Consider the following 17,634-nt stretch of genomic DNA (forward strand, 5'->3'; position numbering starts at 1 on the left):
AGAACATATATATAAGAACAGGTGTGAACAAGTTCTTGTCCACAACCAAACAAAATATCAAGGACAACTAGCTAGCATAAGCACCACCAATGGTTCCAAAAATATAATTGATGACTTTGGCGGCATTCATTAATATATCTTTCTGTTCTTACAAAATATCATAGGTTACTGGTAAAGTGTCACAAACAACGTTGACATGCTTCCCTTAGATATGCAAAGAGTGACACTTCAAACCCACCTTCCCTTTATTTTATTTGCTATTTTGCTTTGATCAACTCATCTCACCCCATTTTTCTGCTTTTCCTCAACAAAGGATCAACCATGTCCAGCTAGGTTTCAGCAGAGAAGAGACAGCTACATGGGCACAACACACAGACACTGGTATGTTCTTTTTGTTTTCTCCATTCTATACATTCTTATCATCAACGAAATGTATCTGATGGAGACATCACAACTAGGTTTAATTATAAAGTCGTTATTTTAGATAAGGGATGATAGAAGAAACTTGGTGAGATTATCCAATGTATTTTTATTTGTAATGATTTTCAAATTATATGATTCCTATAACAGCTAGTTTCAATTCTAACAAAGCATCCAGGTTTCCCAATTTTGGTTTGTGGAACCCACTTGAACGTACCTTAGGAGTTAGGACTCACATTAATGCTACTTTACTCATACCCTTGACTTGCCTATCCATTCTTCAACAATGGAAGAGAACAGAATGGAAACTTTTCTTCGCTTTAAAGCTATAGTTGAAACATGATCTGAACTTGCACACTACTCTTCTGTCTTTGATCCACTTATTTGGATGAAAACTTAGGATGATCATATATATAATGTGGTCCAAAAGAGCATGGATTCCGTGGCCAGGTTAATAGCTCTATGGAGACACACAAGAGATTCGGATTAGGTGCTATTTCATTGGTTCTTTTTCTGATTCTTACTAAAAGTTTAAGCTCAACTGCATTAGATGGCAGTGAATATGAAGAATGGGAAAGAAATCATGTAGCAAATTCTATCTTAAGTTATGGGTATGTATTATAAAGTTTTTTTCACCCTCTAGTTAGTACTTAAGTTCCACAATCCATATGTTTTGTTCCCTTTAACTTTGGCAGTTAAATATAAGGTTTTTCTTTTCTTGGTTTAAGCAGTGAAATGGAAGAAGGTGAATGGCAGATGATACAAACAAAAGGAAACCAGTTTGTGGTGAATGACCAACCTTTCTATGTTAATGGATTCAACACTTACTGGTTGATGGTATTTGCTGCGGATGAGTCCACCAGAGGAAAGGTCACTGAGGTGTTCAAACATGCATCTTCAGTGGGTCTGACAGTTTGTAGGACTTGGGCATTCAATGATGGCCAATGGCGAGCCCTTCAGAAATCTCCATCAGTTTATGATGAAAACGTATTCAAGGTGCTTCTTAACAACTTGTTATTTTCAGTGCTTTTTATATCCTATATTAGTCAGTGATTTTGATTTTCTCTAGCATGATCAACTATTTGCCACCATTGATTGCAACATACTAAATGAGTTAAGTAGGTTTGCCTGCATAGGCTTCTTGTGGTTATTGATTTTTAAATCATGATAATGTGAAACTCTATAAATAGCATTCCTCATGTAATTCCATTTTATTGTTGGAAATCACAGGCCCTGGATTTTGTGGTAAGTGAAGCAAAGAAATACAAAATCAGGCTCGTGCTATCACTTGTTAACAACTGGGAGGCTTATGGTGGCAAAGCACAGTATGTCAAATGGGGCAATGCTGCTGGCCTTAACTTGACCTCTGATGATGACTTCTTCTCACATCAAACTCTCAGAAGCTACTACAAGGCCCATGTTAAGGCAAGTTCCCTCCAATGCAAAAGATCAAAACCACCTTTCGTTACTTGGAATTGGACACCAGAGTTGAAGTTTGTTTGTGATGTGCTGCAATGCTCAACTGCTTCAAAATTAATACATGCTGTTTTTTTCTTTTTGATTCCTCTGAACTAACTTGGTTCCAATACTACTTTTCATTGTGTAGACGGTGCTCAATAGGGTTAATACATTCACAAATATCACTTACAAGGAAGATCCAACAATTTTTGCTTGGGAACTGATGAATGAACCTCGATGCACCTCAGACTCCTCAGGTGATAAGTTACAGGTTTGCTCCTCCAAAAACATTTGCCTTCCGCCAAAAAAATAATGGTCCTATGGACCTGTGCATACAATTGCCTTCAATTAATCAGTTCTTTCTATGATATCACATTTTTTACTCCACTGAATATATTGTAGGATTGGATAAAAGAAATGGCATTCTATGTGAAGAGCATTGATCCAAAACACCTAGTGGAGATTGGACTGGAAGGATTTTATGGCCCCTCGACCCCTCAGAGATTTCAGTTCAACCCAAATTCTTATGCTCAACAGGTTGGAACTGATTTTATCAGGAACCACCAGGTTCTAGGCGTCGACTTTGCTTCTGTTCACATATATCCAGACTCTTGGTAAGTTTGTTCAATGATGACTTTTACTAAAGTATGTTACGCTATTATAAAACTGAACTTCTGCCAACCATTTCTGCAAACTTTTAACATTTATCTTATCATATTCATACGCAAGTGCATGTAGATATACTCTCTTGTTCTTCTAATTTTCTAACATTCACATTCCATACCTTTAGATATGAAAATATCAGTTTCTAACTTAATTAATTATCTGGTTGAAGGATTTCACAATCAATTGGTGATACCCATCTCCCATTTATTAAGTCTTGGATGGAAGCCCACATAGAGGATGCTGAAAAGTATCTTGGAATGCCAATTATTTTTGCTGAGTTTGGTGTATCTGCAAAAGATCCTGGCTATAATTCAACATATAGAGACAACCTTATAAACAGTGTGTACAAGACCATCCTAAACTCTACAAAGAAAGGAGGTAGTGGGGCTGGAAGCCTTTTGTGGCAGCTCTTTCCTGATGGAACGGATTACATGGATGATGGATATGCAATTGTTCTGTCAAAATCTCCTTCCACGTCAAGCATTATATCCCTTCAATCCACAAGGCTTGCTCTATTCAACTCCTTGTGTTCTAAGAAATGCCACTGGGGTTGTAAGAAGAAAAATGTGTTGGAAAAAATACTCTATCACGAAGAACTCTAACACCATATGCGGAAGGTAGCCAATTATTGTTATGTAAACAGCATGTCTTTATCGTAGTGGATGCAATAGTTTCAACTTCAGTTTGAAAATGAAGAGAGGACATAAATACGAGGGTTTGTAATGATGCCAATAGTGTCTTTACTCTGTATGTTCTGACATATGTGTGGCAATTGGTAAAATAAGCTAGGACTTAAGGGGTGCAGTACTATTGTTATTTTATTGATAATAACACGTTTGAAAGCCATAAGAAGCACCATTTGGTACAAGAACACTACTCAAATCAAAGTTCCATATGGAATTGAATGCATAATCTCATTTGGATGGAAGTTTCATCTAATTAGTAAGACACCAGAAATCACAAGGTCAAAAAATTGCAGCTTCCCTTAACTCTATATCTTGTTTCAAGCCATAGAACCCGAAGTTATGGTATTACATGAGAGGTCCTGCCAATCTTCAAGAATTCACCTCTTGTAGAAAGAAACCATGAGAGAAGACTGATTAAGCTCTTACAACCATTATGAGTTCCTGCTAGAAGTTGTTGTCATATAGGTTGCACAAAAGATATAAATCTATACAGCAGCAATACTTTTTTCCTTTTGTAGGATATAACTTTCCTCAGGCTTACTGTAAGCCTAAGCCTGAACTTGTGTAGAAAATCTCCCCTTGATTTAAACTTCGGGAGGAAAACCCAAACAGAGAAAAAATGGAACACAATCTTATAAGTGATAGTTGTCAATTCATAAGTTATGTGGGCATGCCGTGTGACACCTTTGAATTCAAATGTACTCCTCCTGATGGAAATAAATATTATGCAATAACATTAACCACAGACAGCTTCAATCAAAAGTGATATGTTTCTTACGCAACAAAAGAACAGATAATAAATTGGTAAACCATCTTGACATATATATTATCAGTAGTCCAAGGCCAATAGAAACCTGTTTTCTTAATTGAGAGACTACCTTCTGCATCAACCAGTAGATTTTACCTCACCTTGTGATGCAAAAGAGAGTGGATATAAATTGCAAGCTTTTCACATTAATGATTTTCTTTTATCCTGTTTAATAAAGTCAAACAGAAAGCACAGTTTTGATATCCAAATTTTAAAATTATGTTGCTTAGTTTCTTGTCATGGAAACAGTAAGATAACTCTAGATAAATTTTCAGAAGCCAATATGGACAGCAGCAAGAGGAAACAAAAAATTCTGCTCAATCTTAACTGTATAAATCTGACAGATTGACCAGGGAATAAAGAAAAAATGAAAGAATCAGAAAATGGGATGATATACTCACATTGCTAAACAGCTCACTTTCTACTTAAGCTTAATTTTGAAAGAACTGCAGCTGCCTGATCACCACCCAGAAGAAAATAAGGATGTCTCAAAGCAGCAGCAGCAGATAAACGTCCTCTTCTAAGGGACCCTCTCTCAGAGATAAGCTTCGTTGCTAAGTCCCACCCTCTACCAGATTCACTATCAAGAATCTGGAAGTCTGGCCTGAGACGAGTATAGTCCCTCCATTTTTTCAAATCATATCCACAGGTTTTTATTTCCAAATTGAAATTCTTCAAAGCAGAAGGAGACCTCAAGGTTGGTATTGCCATTTGCAGGAGTACAATCCCAGCCGAATACATATCAAATAGATCAGGGCTGTTTAACTGCAACAATAATCACATAACTCCACTTTAGCACTTCCTATGCAATAGGAGAGTGGTTAATTCAGTCAATATATGATTAACACATTAACCTCTCATTTAGTTAATGTTCCTAAATTAGAAATGTCTAAGTAGAAGCTCCTAGATAGTAATTCACCAAAGAATTTTACTGTCTGTGAATGGATCTTAGCCAACATACTGCCTTAACTAATTTGATAAATATTTTGACTCCAAGAACAAATCTTTTCACTAAAACTGATAACCCTGCAGAAGAACCTTAACTTTGACTACATAAGTAGGGTATAAGTAATAAAACCTGCCAAAGGATTGGTGAAAGGAAAGCAGCAATTGGCTCTGGTGGAGGACTTGGTGTTTCTTCTGGGAGTACATACAATTCTGGGGGGCGGTAGTCAGGATCCAAAAGGGCAAGGTTCGGAACATAATTCTTTCCAATCCGCAGGTCTGCTGCTGCGCCAAAATCAATGAGTTTAATCTGCCCCCGTTTAGTAACCACTAAGTTGGCTGGCTTTACATCTCTGTGAACAATGCCTGTATCATGAATTTTCTTAAGAGACCTAATGATCTGGCGCATTATTTGCTTGATGATTAATGCATTTCGTTTAGAAGAGTCTACATCTTGCAAGACACGTCCAAACATGACAAATTCTAGGTTTGAAGGAAAGTTGCGATCTTTCATGTAGTCAGCAAGAGTACGATCTCCCTGTGACATCATGCACAACCCTTTAAATTAATCTAAGTAAATCAAGGAATAAACCAGACTAAGATGATAAATTTAATTTTCTACATTTTCAAGATAAGATTTAACACCACTCATACAAGATAGTTATCAAACTCCTCACATCACAGTTAAGTAGTGCATGCTTAGGTAATCTAAGGCTGTTGTTTATGCAGTAGAAATATCAGTTAGAGCACCTCAAACTTCCAAACAAGCCATTTTCCACCTTTAGTGAACTGTGAATTTGTTTTATCAGCTACAAAACTTCCAAGGAATTCAGCACATGTTTCAGGTGCTGCTCTAGATAGCCTGTAATTGAACCATTCCTCAAAATCACCAAATTCTTTAGCCCCTTGGATTCCAACCTTAACCTGCACATTCCATCAGTCAGCTGCAAAATACTTTTTATACGCATTCTAATCAAAAACATAAATGGAAATGCAGAAAATAAAGTGTTAGTTTAGACATGATATCAAATGCCAAAAAGAGTATGCTAATATCAAACTCACTTAACAGCTAAAATATTTACACTTGGTGTCAAACCCAAAATATGCAGAACAAAAACAAAGGGGGACAAATAATTGCAGCACAATCAAGTACAGGTAGGTGAGAAACATGCTCAGCAAAGAGTTTCAATTGAGTTCAAACAAAGTGTAAATAATAAAACAAAAACCAACACAGGATCACCATTCTTTCCTTAAAATCAGTTCCAAGTTCCAACAACAACAACAACCCATTTGCCAAGGAAGCATTGGATAAGCAAATCTTACAATAAATGAATATCTTAAGTATACCTTTTTAAGAATGACTTTATCCTTAGATTTCACATCCAACTTTATTGCCTTGCCTTTTCCCCTCTTCTGCACCCTCTCTTCTACATCCACATTCTTTGGGACAAAAACACCAGAATAAACAACACCAAATGACCCTTCACCAAGCTTATCTCCAACCACAAAATCACTCCCCTTCAAGTTTCTCCTTCCAGATAAACTGTCCAAACCAAGTTGAAGAGGAGCCAGAAGGTATGCATCAATGGCACCAATAAGAACACCTGGTCTTGCAGTTAAGTATATCCATGTTAACCCACCAAATATGAGAAACCCCCACTTCTGAATCTCTGATAAGTCTTCAGTTACTCTCTGAAATTGCACAAATCCTGATTGGAGAACAGGAAACTGGTCCAGATTAACACTGTTCTCCAACAAACCTTTGGTCACGTTATCAAAAAAAGCATTACATTTTGGAGAGTTGCTCTTGAAACGGTTTGTTAAGAAAGAAACATTATATGGGGTGGTGGGTTTCAAGGGAGAGAAGCATAATGCCATGTGATTATGTTGAAGTTTAGTAGTTGCAGTTGAGGGGAGAGGAGAAGCTATCACATTCACATTCATTCCAAACAATGCTTATTGCTTATGCTCCCAACTCAACTTTGGTTTATCAGAAACAAAACTACAAGTAAAGTCACAGAGGTAGTTCTTTTGCCACGTGTTCCTCCTCACTTTATACACGACTTCTTTGTTTTCTTGGTTCAAAGCCCTCAACCTCATCCACCAAACTTAAAAGCCAAAAATACAACATTCTGCAATTTTTATTTTTTAATGTTTTTAAACATTTTTTTGTAATGTTTCTCGTGTTGTAAGACAATTATTTTTTCTTACTAATGATTCTTCGATTTTCGTATAATATATTTTTAATAGATGCGAGCCTTACATAAAATATTTCTACAACATAAGAAATTTTTTTTCTTAGGATTTTGGTCATCAATACACGGTTAATTTTATTTTTTTTCAATCTTTGATTTCAAATTGATTTAAAGATAACTAAAAAAGTAATAAAAATAATAAATTTAAAATAATGATAAGTATAATCTCTATTAAAAATTATAGAATATTATATTCGTTCCCTTCTCGTATATTCGTATTTCATTTCAAACAAAGTGTAAAATGAGTTTCATCTAAATTTTAATTTTTTACTTCTTATATACTCAAATAAGCATTCGTTAATGTTCCTAATAAAAAAAACATTATTTTTTTACATAAAAAATACATAGTATCAAAACTACAAAATTACTATTAGACATCATAACATACTGAAAATGAGTCCATTTCGATGGATCCCCCCCCTTTTTTTGAAAAAAAAAAGCATTTATAATTATAAATGAGTGTTTGGATTTTAAATTTTATAAAAAAATCAAAACTAAATATTTTGCTCAAAATTTAAATTTATCCCAACTTTAATTAACCACACCTGCCATAATCACCGTTGTTATTTTCACTATCAAATTTTATTTTCATAATTTTTTTTATTTCTTTTTTAATAATTATATATATAAAGTATTTTCAAATTTTAATATCCAAATAATTTTCTTAATTAAAAATATTTTTCATGTATTATATTCAAATATAAAATAACCTTAATTTTAAAAATAGTTCCTTCTAAAAAGAAAAACAAAAAAAAAATATTTATTCAAAAGTGCAACCAAACAATAATAGCAACTTATTTGTCCCATCTCACAAATTTTTAGCAAGTGAGCTCCACGCAATTAGGGAGCTACACGCAAGACACATCAATTAGCAAGTGCGCTTCCCAGCATCTTCAGGCCCAAAGCTTGTTTTGGATTTCTCGTGCATCCAACCACTCCTGGACTTTAGAGTTTACAATTAGTTGGACTTTTTTTCCTTTAAAATTTGATTTTTAAAAGATAAAAAAACAATTCATTATAAATAGGAGTGTAAATAAAACAGATAAAGCAGCCTAAATGCGTTAGACTTGCGTAAAATATTTCAAACTTGGCTTGATTTGTTAGTCTTGTATTAGTGTATTACTCATGCGTTGCACAGAGGAAAAAAAAATCGATTTGTTTGTCTCGTAAAAACTAACGCAACACATGCAAGTATATTACTGCATTTTTACCTTGTCATGTGGTCATTCAAAAATTACAAAGTATGACTCAGCTTCTTTCAATATTTCTCATAGATGATCAGAACATGTAATAGCGTTTCTCTATGACATATCTGTAATAGAGTCAAGCATAATAAACATAATAACGTAACATGTGAACAAAAAATATTTAAATATTGTGCTTGACATGAAGGTAATAAGAAAGATGTCGAACCTACATTTGTGATCCTTCATCCTCTTAGAAATCAATGATTAATAATCTATGAATGAAAGTATGAAAAAAAAACATGAATATGTGAGTACAAATAAAAAGTGTCATGACAATACATCAATATATTGATGACCATGAAATAATGTTTGTTCAAAAATAGCAGTTAACAATATACCATTTGTGCATGAAATACGATTCCTGCATGACAAAAAAAAAATTAGCAGTTAAAAAAACCAAACGTCAAACCAAACGGCAACGAAGATAAGTAAAAAAGTACTCTATTGCCATTTTTTTTTCTTTACTTGTACCAAACAACAATGTTATCTCCTTGTAGACAGAACGAAATATACTACCGTAATCTTTGAAATACTTCCTTGTAAACTATATTAAGGGTACTATTTGTAACACAACCATTTTCATCAAGTATCAATATCTTCAATCTATGCTTGCTCTTTACTCTGGACAGTGCCACATATAATTGCCCATGAGTGAAGACAGACTTAGGGAGATAAATTGCAACATGAGAAAGAGATTGTCCTTGACTCTTATTGATAGTTGGTGCTTCAAAACAAAATCTATGTACCATTGGTGGTTCATCCCAAATGATTAACTTCATTTTTGACAGCAACTCAGCTATAGTAGAATTCGGCTTTATATTACACGTTGAATCTTCATTGATCTGAATAGGAATACAAAATCTAAAATGTGTTGTTCGTCCTCCAGGAAGCAGAAGGGAAGCAATTCCGCTAGAAGCAACATTAAGTACTATTTCAGCTTTTGATCTAACAGATGCTGAAAGAGTATTCCAAATAAATGTTTTTCCTATACCACTGAATCCATATAGGAAGAATAACCCTCCTTTACCTGCTCTAACTGCCGAAATGATTTTGTCATAAACAACTCTCTGCTCATCAGTGAGGGAATTCAATAGTCTTTTATGCTTTCTCCCAATGAAAATATGTCATACATTAATTCATCAACCAATAATCGATTCTGCATATCAAACAACAATTCACTGGTGATGTGAGGCATTGACAGGTAATCAGAGAGGTATTTACCATCTATGATGCACCGACACTAACACGGGACACGGGACACGACGCGCCGACACATTAATTCTAAAAAATGTCATATTTCGACACGTTGGGACACGTTTTGATATTAAATAATATTTTTAATATATATAATATAATTTATATTTAACACATATAATAGCCTATAATAAGTCATATAACCAATCAAATATTCAAATTTCATAACATAAATATAAACAAAAATAATTTTTCGTACTTTGTTAATTTTTCATGTCAAATTTCATAATAGAAAAAAATTAATTTATAAATGATTTTTTTATTTTTAGTTAATAAAATAAAATGAAGACTAAAAAAAACGTGTCGAAGCGTTGACCACGTGTCAGAAAAAGTTGACTAGGTGTCGGAAAAACGTGTCGGAGCGTGTCAGAGAGTTGACCATGTGTCCCAAAATGTTAACCGCGTGTCGAACGCATGTCGAAACGTGTCGGAGCGTGTCCGTGTCGGACACGCACATTTTTAAGAAATCAACGAGTCCGTGCTTTAGAGTTTACCATTGTTCTGCAATATATCAATTTCAGCAAGTGATATATTTTTTATAGACTCTTCTGTAAGAAGCGCATCTGAAAAACCATAAAATATAAAGGAAAAAAAAAGGTTAAAATTAGCAAAGAGAAAGGTACAAAGGAAAGAAAAAAAGCAAAATAAATAATAAAGCAACATTTGTTGATTTCGGGTAAAAAAACGAAATAAACACTAAAGCAACATATATTGATTTCGATTTTAAAAAACAAAAATACATTAAATATTATCATAACACGTACCTTGACGCCCTATTCTTTTCCTATGCCGATAAACAACGTCGTCGGATAAAAATTTCCAACACTGCTCCCAAACTTTTTCAGGCCTATTCATTGAGCTGGAAAATAAAATAGAGCAAACAGAGATCTAAGATAAACAACAGATCCCCAGGAACTTGCCTCCTTAATTGCATCAATATACTCATTGTCATCATCTAGAAGTCCTAAAGAATAGCAGGCATCATTAAATGTAGGAAAAAGCACGTCATTGATCGTTCTAAGATATTCATAATTGGTACACCCCCTTTGAAAAGTAAGAAACGTGCGAAGATAGGAATCTTCTCCATTATTGGCAAAAAAACAATTTATTCTCCCAATCGAGAATCCTATTTTTCTAGGATTCCATTCATGCGTTTGTTCTTTGTAAACAAATTCAGTCGGGTACTCTGCATAAGTTAGATGCCTACCATGGAACAATCGTAGGATGAACAATGTTGGATGAAATGTATATGTAAGATAAGATGAATATCAAAATACAGAAACTTCACCATAACGTAGAACTATACAAACGCCAAACGATTCACCTCGACGCTTTGACTGATCATTTTTGTATGACGCGCTGAGTTAAATGACTCCTATGTCATTGGCTACACACGTTAACTGGAATATGGAACGTCGTCGAGCATAGTGTTTTAGAAAAGCCCTTTCAGTAATAATTCAAAAAAGTTTTAATCAAAGAATGCAACCTTTTAATTATATTGGACGATTTCCAAAACCATTAATCTGTCAAATTACGCAACGTTCATTAAATCTGAGATGTAACTAATTCCAACGTGGAGTTCATATTAATGAGATGCAGCGTTTTGATGACATATGCTTCCCAATACACCGTCGTTCCAAATCAAAATTTAAATTCCCAAAATTACAACGTAGAAAGAAAAGAAACGGAAAGAAATATCGTGTCAAATAAAAAAAATATGAATTTGCTTAGAAGTAGCATTTATAATCGGTATTTCCAAAACAATATGCTATTAGTTGTTAAGTTTTTTTTTTTAAATATTCAATGAGTCAGATTTAAATTTTAAATTAGTCAGTTTTTGTTTGAGTAAAACTTAAACTTTTAAAATATGAACCAAAACATAATCAAAGATTGGATTAATAAATTGATTAACGTCGTTATTGATACTGGAAGATATACTTGATTTTTTAGCTGCAGGAGGAATACTGTTTTTTTTCGTGTTCTTTTAGTTTCAGCACGGCTTAAACACTCATATTTATTTCCCAGTCATTCTGAATCAAGGTTAATAAAACAGTTTTCCACGCCACACATCAACATATCAGGAATATATTGCAAAAAACAGCTTTCATGAATATACCAAATTAGTAGGAAATGTACATCACATAATACATAAATTGGTTGATCTCAATAGAGAAAAACATCGCGACACGATTTTAAGTGGGGTAGTCCATTGCAAAAAACAGTGTTTATGAATATACCAAATTAGTTGTCACTTCAACAAATGACATTGCAAATATTTAGTTATAATAACAACAACATTCCTTTAAACATCTCTTCTCCAAGACACCAAAAATCCTCCTCAAGACATAGTAGCCCAATCTACAGGGTAGTCTCATCTGTTTCTGCATCAAATCTATTTTAAAAAAGAAACAAAAAATCAATGATGAGCATTTCAACTTTGTGCAAGCAAATGAAATGGTTTAAACATTATATTCAGAATTAAAAAATATATGCCAAAGAAATAGAAACACAAATATAAATCAGAAAATACGTAACTCTATTTCAAGCTTTATTTTTTTCGCAGTTCAAAAAGCTGAAAAATTAAAATCCCCAGCAATGGAATCATGAGAATTAATCACCGGTGTCAACATAGTCAGAGAAACATCACCAACGTCAGCACTATCACATGTCTGACTCTCAACAGCCTATAGTTTTGTAAAAAAAAAATTGTACATCAAGTGATTATGAATTTTTTTTTATCATAACATCAATTTTAATTCAAATAATGGGTTACCGCGGCCTTTTTTGGTTCCGACGATACAATTTTGTTTTCGCGAGCATTATCAAAATTTGCTTCATCTTGTGATATACAACAACAAACAACAGTCAAGTAAAAATGAATAATAAAATTGGCATCCAACAGAAATAAATACGCAGCCTACATTTGGATCGATCAGAGACTTAATGAACGTTGAGATTATTTCTTCACTGATACAAATTTTGAAAACTTGATATTTTGGCTCACTGTATGAGTTCAAATCCTTTTGCTTCACATTTATCTTAAACAACATTGACTTCTCATTTAGAACATTTAGTTCTTCTGGAAATTGATCCAAATCCGCACCCAAGAAAAAAATAAAAAACGAAAAAGAAAAGAAAAAGAAATAAACAGGACACAAAACGTTATAACAGATACAGCGCAATCAGTGTTCAATAAACAACAAAAAATACATGTTAACCATTTCCCAGGAATGATAATACAAACCCTCTTGAAATGCCGGTCGCGCAATTCATCAGCACATATTCCCAACAAAGTAACACAGTCTCGATCAAACAGAAGAAATGATGCAGAATCAGTGTTATCCACAACTCTGACCTGAACACTAAATATATAGTTTTGCGAAATTGTATATCAGCAACAAATATCAACGTTATGGAGTAAAGAAAAATTATAAACCAAGAACAATATATTACCTTGGATAATAATCATCCCAATGTTTTTGGAAATTCTTACAGTACCACTTTTCAAAATCCTCACAAACAGAAAATGAACATTTCTTGCAAGACTTGTACCACCAGTTGTATTTGCTCTCAATAGATTTTATAGTCCCATACGTGATGCACATCGTAACCTTAAATACAGTCATCGCACGTAAAAAGGAAACACATCAATACAGACTTGATACAATTCAAGAAAAGTGATTAACAGACTTTAAATATTTACCTCACCACAAAGCTTCACATCACTGATAGACTTCTTTTCAGTCTCCTTAAGGAAATCATTTTCGAAAGAATATGAAGACTGAGTAGACAACTGAGTCAACCTCATACTACTTTCCACACCATCAGTTCAAAGATTATAAAGCAAAAATTGTTAACACTATAAGTGAATAACCGAATAAACACTATAAGCATAAATTCTGTTTGAGAATAAATATCACACCGTTTTTTGAACTCAACAATCTCTGGCACCTTCGAATCCATGACAATCTTTGTTGTATATTTTGTATTCGTTAACCCGACCTTAGAAAATTTCGAATAAAATCAGAATACAGACGCAAAAATGAAAATAAAAACAATTACGACGTTATGAGTATAAATAATAAAAACAGAATAAAAACATACCCCTAAAACATTTTATCCTTCTCAGCTGAACTATTATGACGTTATGAGGAGTGTCGCTATTTGCCAAAAAAGATTGCACCTCATCCACATAATGCTCCCACAAAATGCATTCCAGCTTGTGACCCCTACATATGAGTTGCAGCAAGAACAACGTTACACACGAAACATATAAGCTAACAGAGCGGCTATTTTTTTTTATCTAACTCTAACATTTTAAATACCTCAAGTTGTCAAGCTCCAACACAACCATTTTCATTTTCCTACCAGAAACCACACGATCACAAACTTCCCCAATTCCTGAGATTAAACCAATGACGTCTACAAAAGAAAGAGGGTAGAAAGAGTTCGTCAACAAAATTGCAATAAGTAAAAACGAACAATAATTAAAAAATGAACAACAGTAAGGAAAAATATATTACCCACTAAATAAGGAGAGTCAGATGATTCTTTCTCAATGATGTCATAATCAACAAAATCAAATTCACTCGCAGAAAGATTAGAGTTAACAATCGATTTAACATCAGTCCTCAAGTTGAAGGACAAACGATACTGATGCTTGGTTGGCTTGAACACATCGCTATTGAATCCAACTCCAAATTTTTTTATAAAATAGAACTCTCCTTCATGGATTTTCTTCTGCACCGGCAAAGAACCTTTGACAGTGGCGTGGATCCTACCACCTTACAAAAGAACGCACCCAACTCACATCAATAACGTTAATTAAAATGATCAAAACAAAGATGAAAGATTTAAAAAACGCAGACAACTACCTGTTCAACCATTAAAACCATTTCAACATTGTCGTTGAAAGTTAGGAACTTTCCAAGCCCGAACCACCTTCACCTTAATCCTCCAGTCCTTCTTGGCAGGATTGACAACCTTCAGAAAATCATATTTTGAAAACATATTTTTGGTAAGATGAAAAAGGAGAGAATGAAGAAGCTATTTCGTTGAGGAAGCAATGCGCAAACAGCTGATATGTGGCAGCAGCAAAAAAAGAAAAAATGAACAGAAGCAACAAAATCGCCCCAAGCGTTTGCATAGAATACATAGAAGCAAATGTAATTTTTAAATTCTTTAACAAATCCAATGCAGAAAGTAGCTCAACATTAAATGAGTTTCCTGCCACCATTCAGAATTCAAAAATCAAATTTAAATTTTCAAGTTAAAATTCAAATTTAAATTTAGAAATTCAGAAAGCAGTGAGAATATTAACAATTAACAATAATTTGTAGAAAGTAGAGGTACATTAAACGAGTTGTCTGCCACCTACAATTTATAACACATCTTCACCATTGATTTAAATTAAGAAATCTTGTCCACCAATTTTAATTCAAAATTTGATTTTGTTTTATAATTTTTTTATTCACTGTTTACTAAAGAAGGAAAGGTTTTTAAAATTTTATAGTGTGAACACAAAGCTGAAAGTGAAGGAGACAGCGACACGTCAGTAGACTTGCCTAAGAATGGGTTTGTCTTAGAATATAAGACAAGCCAAGTTATAAGCTTAGTCTGACTTGTTTTTAAAAAATACAAGGTTTAACCTGGCTTGTAAAGTCTACCAAGTCTTTAAAAATGGCATATTGCACTTCGTAAAATATATGTTATGATTATTTTATTTCTTTTGTATGTTTAACTTGATGGAATATTTTTTTTCTATGCACACAACAACCCAAAATATTAACAATTTAACTATGTAGCTAGAAATTAAAAACCAAAAAATGACAAAGAAGTAGAATGTTTAATTACATTTTAAAAAAATTAATATATTCACTCACTCTTGTATTAAAAACTTCCACTCAACAAAAATAGTAATCATGATGATTACAAAAGCCAAAAGTTAAAGACAATAAATTGTTCAACAACATCTTCAAAATTTTATTATAAGATATTCAGATTTTGTTGATTTTTTCCCTTCATTCACATCACCATAAGGACTAGAATTGCAATTCGCATTACTTGATTGATCAAGGCACGTGTTAAAGTGCAAAGAATAAGGACTTACTATCAGCTGCAAAAATCTTAAGATGATTTGGAAGGGATCAAAGTTGAGAAAGGGGCAGAAGAGTAGCAAAATTTGGTGAATATGGGAAGGGTAAAGAGTCGTAATGGCAAAGGAATTTAGGGTTAAGAAAATATGTGTTTTTCAAATGAGAAGAGGGAAGATTGTAAAAAATTAAAAAAATTAAAAGATAAGGTTTTATAAAAAATAATAACATATTAATTTATTAAAAAATAGAGTAAATACCCTTTTTGGTCCTCAGCAAATTTCACGATGCCCGCTTTAGTCCCTAGCAAATAAAAAGGCCCATTGTGGTCCCTAAGAAATTCAAAATGGACCCATTTAGTTAAAATTGTGGTCCCTCACAAATTTAAAAAAGACCCATATTAGTCTCTAAAAGGACTAAAATGGGTTCATTTTGAATTTTTTAGGGACCACGATGGGCCTTTTTATTTACTAGGGACTAAAGTGGGCATCGCAAAATTTGCTGAGGACCAAAAAGGGTATTTACTCTAAAAAATAATAAGATGTTATTGTATTAAAAATAAGATAAAATATTATTTATTAAAAGGGAAGGGTTATACTTACCACCAGGTAAGTTTACCACCCTTACAACCAATCTCATAACCGTTAGATTAGAATTAAATCTAACGGTCTATAATTATCTCTTATAATCCTAATTTTTTCCTCTTTCATCTTCACCTTCTCTCTAGGTCTAACAACCCTCTCTTCACCCTCTCTTTTTCGCTCTCAAAGTTCATTTAAGTTGTTACTGATGATTTCGCCGATCTCCATCGTCTCATCTTATTCACAAGATTGTGGTTATCATTCCATGATGTTTTCTTATAGTTTTCAATCTGAATATCATGTTTCTCACACTTGCTGCTCGCTTTCTCTTCTTACCATCAAATCGCAAAATCCCTACAACCTCGTGATGATAATCCGAAGGTTCTCAAATTTTAAAGGGGTTACTTGAATCTAATTTTGACCAAGTTCAAAATTTTCCAATTTGAACTGGGTTTGGTTTATATTTTGACTGATCACTAAAATTTGATTCAGTGTACTACTATCATTGAAGGTTGTATCAACGAAATTGTTTCTTGAGGAAAATAGGGAATGGAAGAGTTATAAAATTTATCATAATTAAACTTCTGTCTTTATTGACTAAATATAAAATGGAATAAACATGCAATTTTGATTGAGAGGATAGACAAATTTATCAATCTGTCATGTGCAATTGGGAGACCTAGAAAGAGAATGGAGAGAGGGTTGTAGAGAAGGGGAAGAAGAGAGAGAATGAAAGAGTAAAAAAATTAGGATTATAAGGGATAATTATGGGCCGTTAGATTTAATTCTAATCTAATGGTTAGGAGATTAGTTGTAAGGGTGATAAACTTACTTGGTGGTAAGTATAACCCTCCCCTTATTAAAAATACGAGCCGGGTTTGGAGGCCAAGCCTGCTAAAATCAGCTTGTGGCCTGATTTCTAAATAGTCTTTTAATGAGTTCAAGCTTGTACTATTTTTAAAACAGGACAAGCCAAGTTGGGTCAAAGGCAAGCCAAGTTACAGGCTCTTGACAAGTTGTCTGAACCATTTTCATCTCTACCTAATGCATTGGTAATTAAATTTCTAGCCTTAGCATTCCAATTTGCTTCTTTAATTTCTTCATCCAAAAATTCCTTTACTTTCTTTGAAACATCATTTTTTTTTCATCCTTTTTGGTAGGAATTTGATATCCCTCTTCAACAATGTTCCAAATTCTTAAATCAATGGACTCAAGAAATATT

At 33.5% G+C, this 17,634-nt stretch overlaps 2 protein-coding genes across 2 annotated transcripts; one reads left to right on the plus strand and one right to left on the minus strand.

Moving 5' to 3' along the window:
* The first annotated feature begins 882 nt into the window (after positions 1 to 882).
* Positions 883 to 3,187, plus strand: LOC133312336 (mannan endo-1,4-beta-mannosidase 6-like). The gene is made up of 6 exons (XM_061513504.1): positions 883 to 1,031; positions 1,152 to 1,416; positions 1,651 to 1,845; positions 2,027 to 2,149; positions 2,281 to 2,492; positions 2,714 to 3,187. Exons 1-6 carry the CDS (start codon positions 883 to 885, stop codon positions 3,144 to 3,146), a joined length of 1,377 nt encoding a protein of 458 aa, XP_061369488.1. The 3' UTR covers positions 3,147 to 3,187.
* Positions 3,188 to 3,276: 89 nt separating this feature from the next.
* On the minus strand, positions 3,277 to 6,943 carry LOC133312335 (serine/threonine-protein kinase STN8, chloroplastic-like). The gene is made up of 5 exons (XM_061513503.1): positions 6,331 to 6,943; positions 5,734 to 5,907; positions 5,117 to 5,521; positions 4,440 to 4,803; positions 3,277 to 3,937 (listed from the first exon to the last, which is right to left on the minus strand). Exons 1-4 carry the CDS (start codon positions 6,925 to 6,927, stop codon positions 4,453 to 4,455), a joined length of 1,527 nt encoding a protein of 508 aa, XP_061369487.1. The 5' UTR covers positions 6,928 to 6,943; the 3' UTR covers positions 3,277 to 3,937; positions 4,440 to 4,452.
* Positions 6,944 to 17,634: the final 10,691 nt, after the last annotated feature.

Source organism: Gastrolobium bilobum, unplaced genomic scaffold (genome assembly GCF_033153095.1).
Source record: "Gastrolobium bilobum isolate Gb01-03AN ecotype WA unplaced genomic scaffold, APGP_CSIRO_Gbil_v1 utg5831, whole genome shotgun sequence".
NCBI lineage: Eukaryota > Viridiplantae > Streptophyta > Magnoliopsida > Fabales > Fabaceae > Gastrolobium > Gastrolobium bilobum.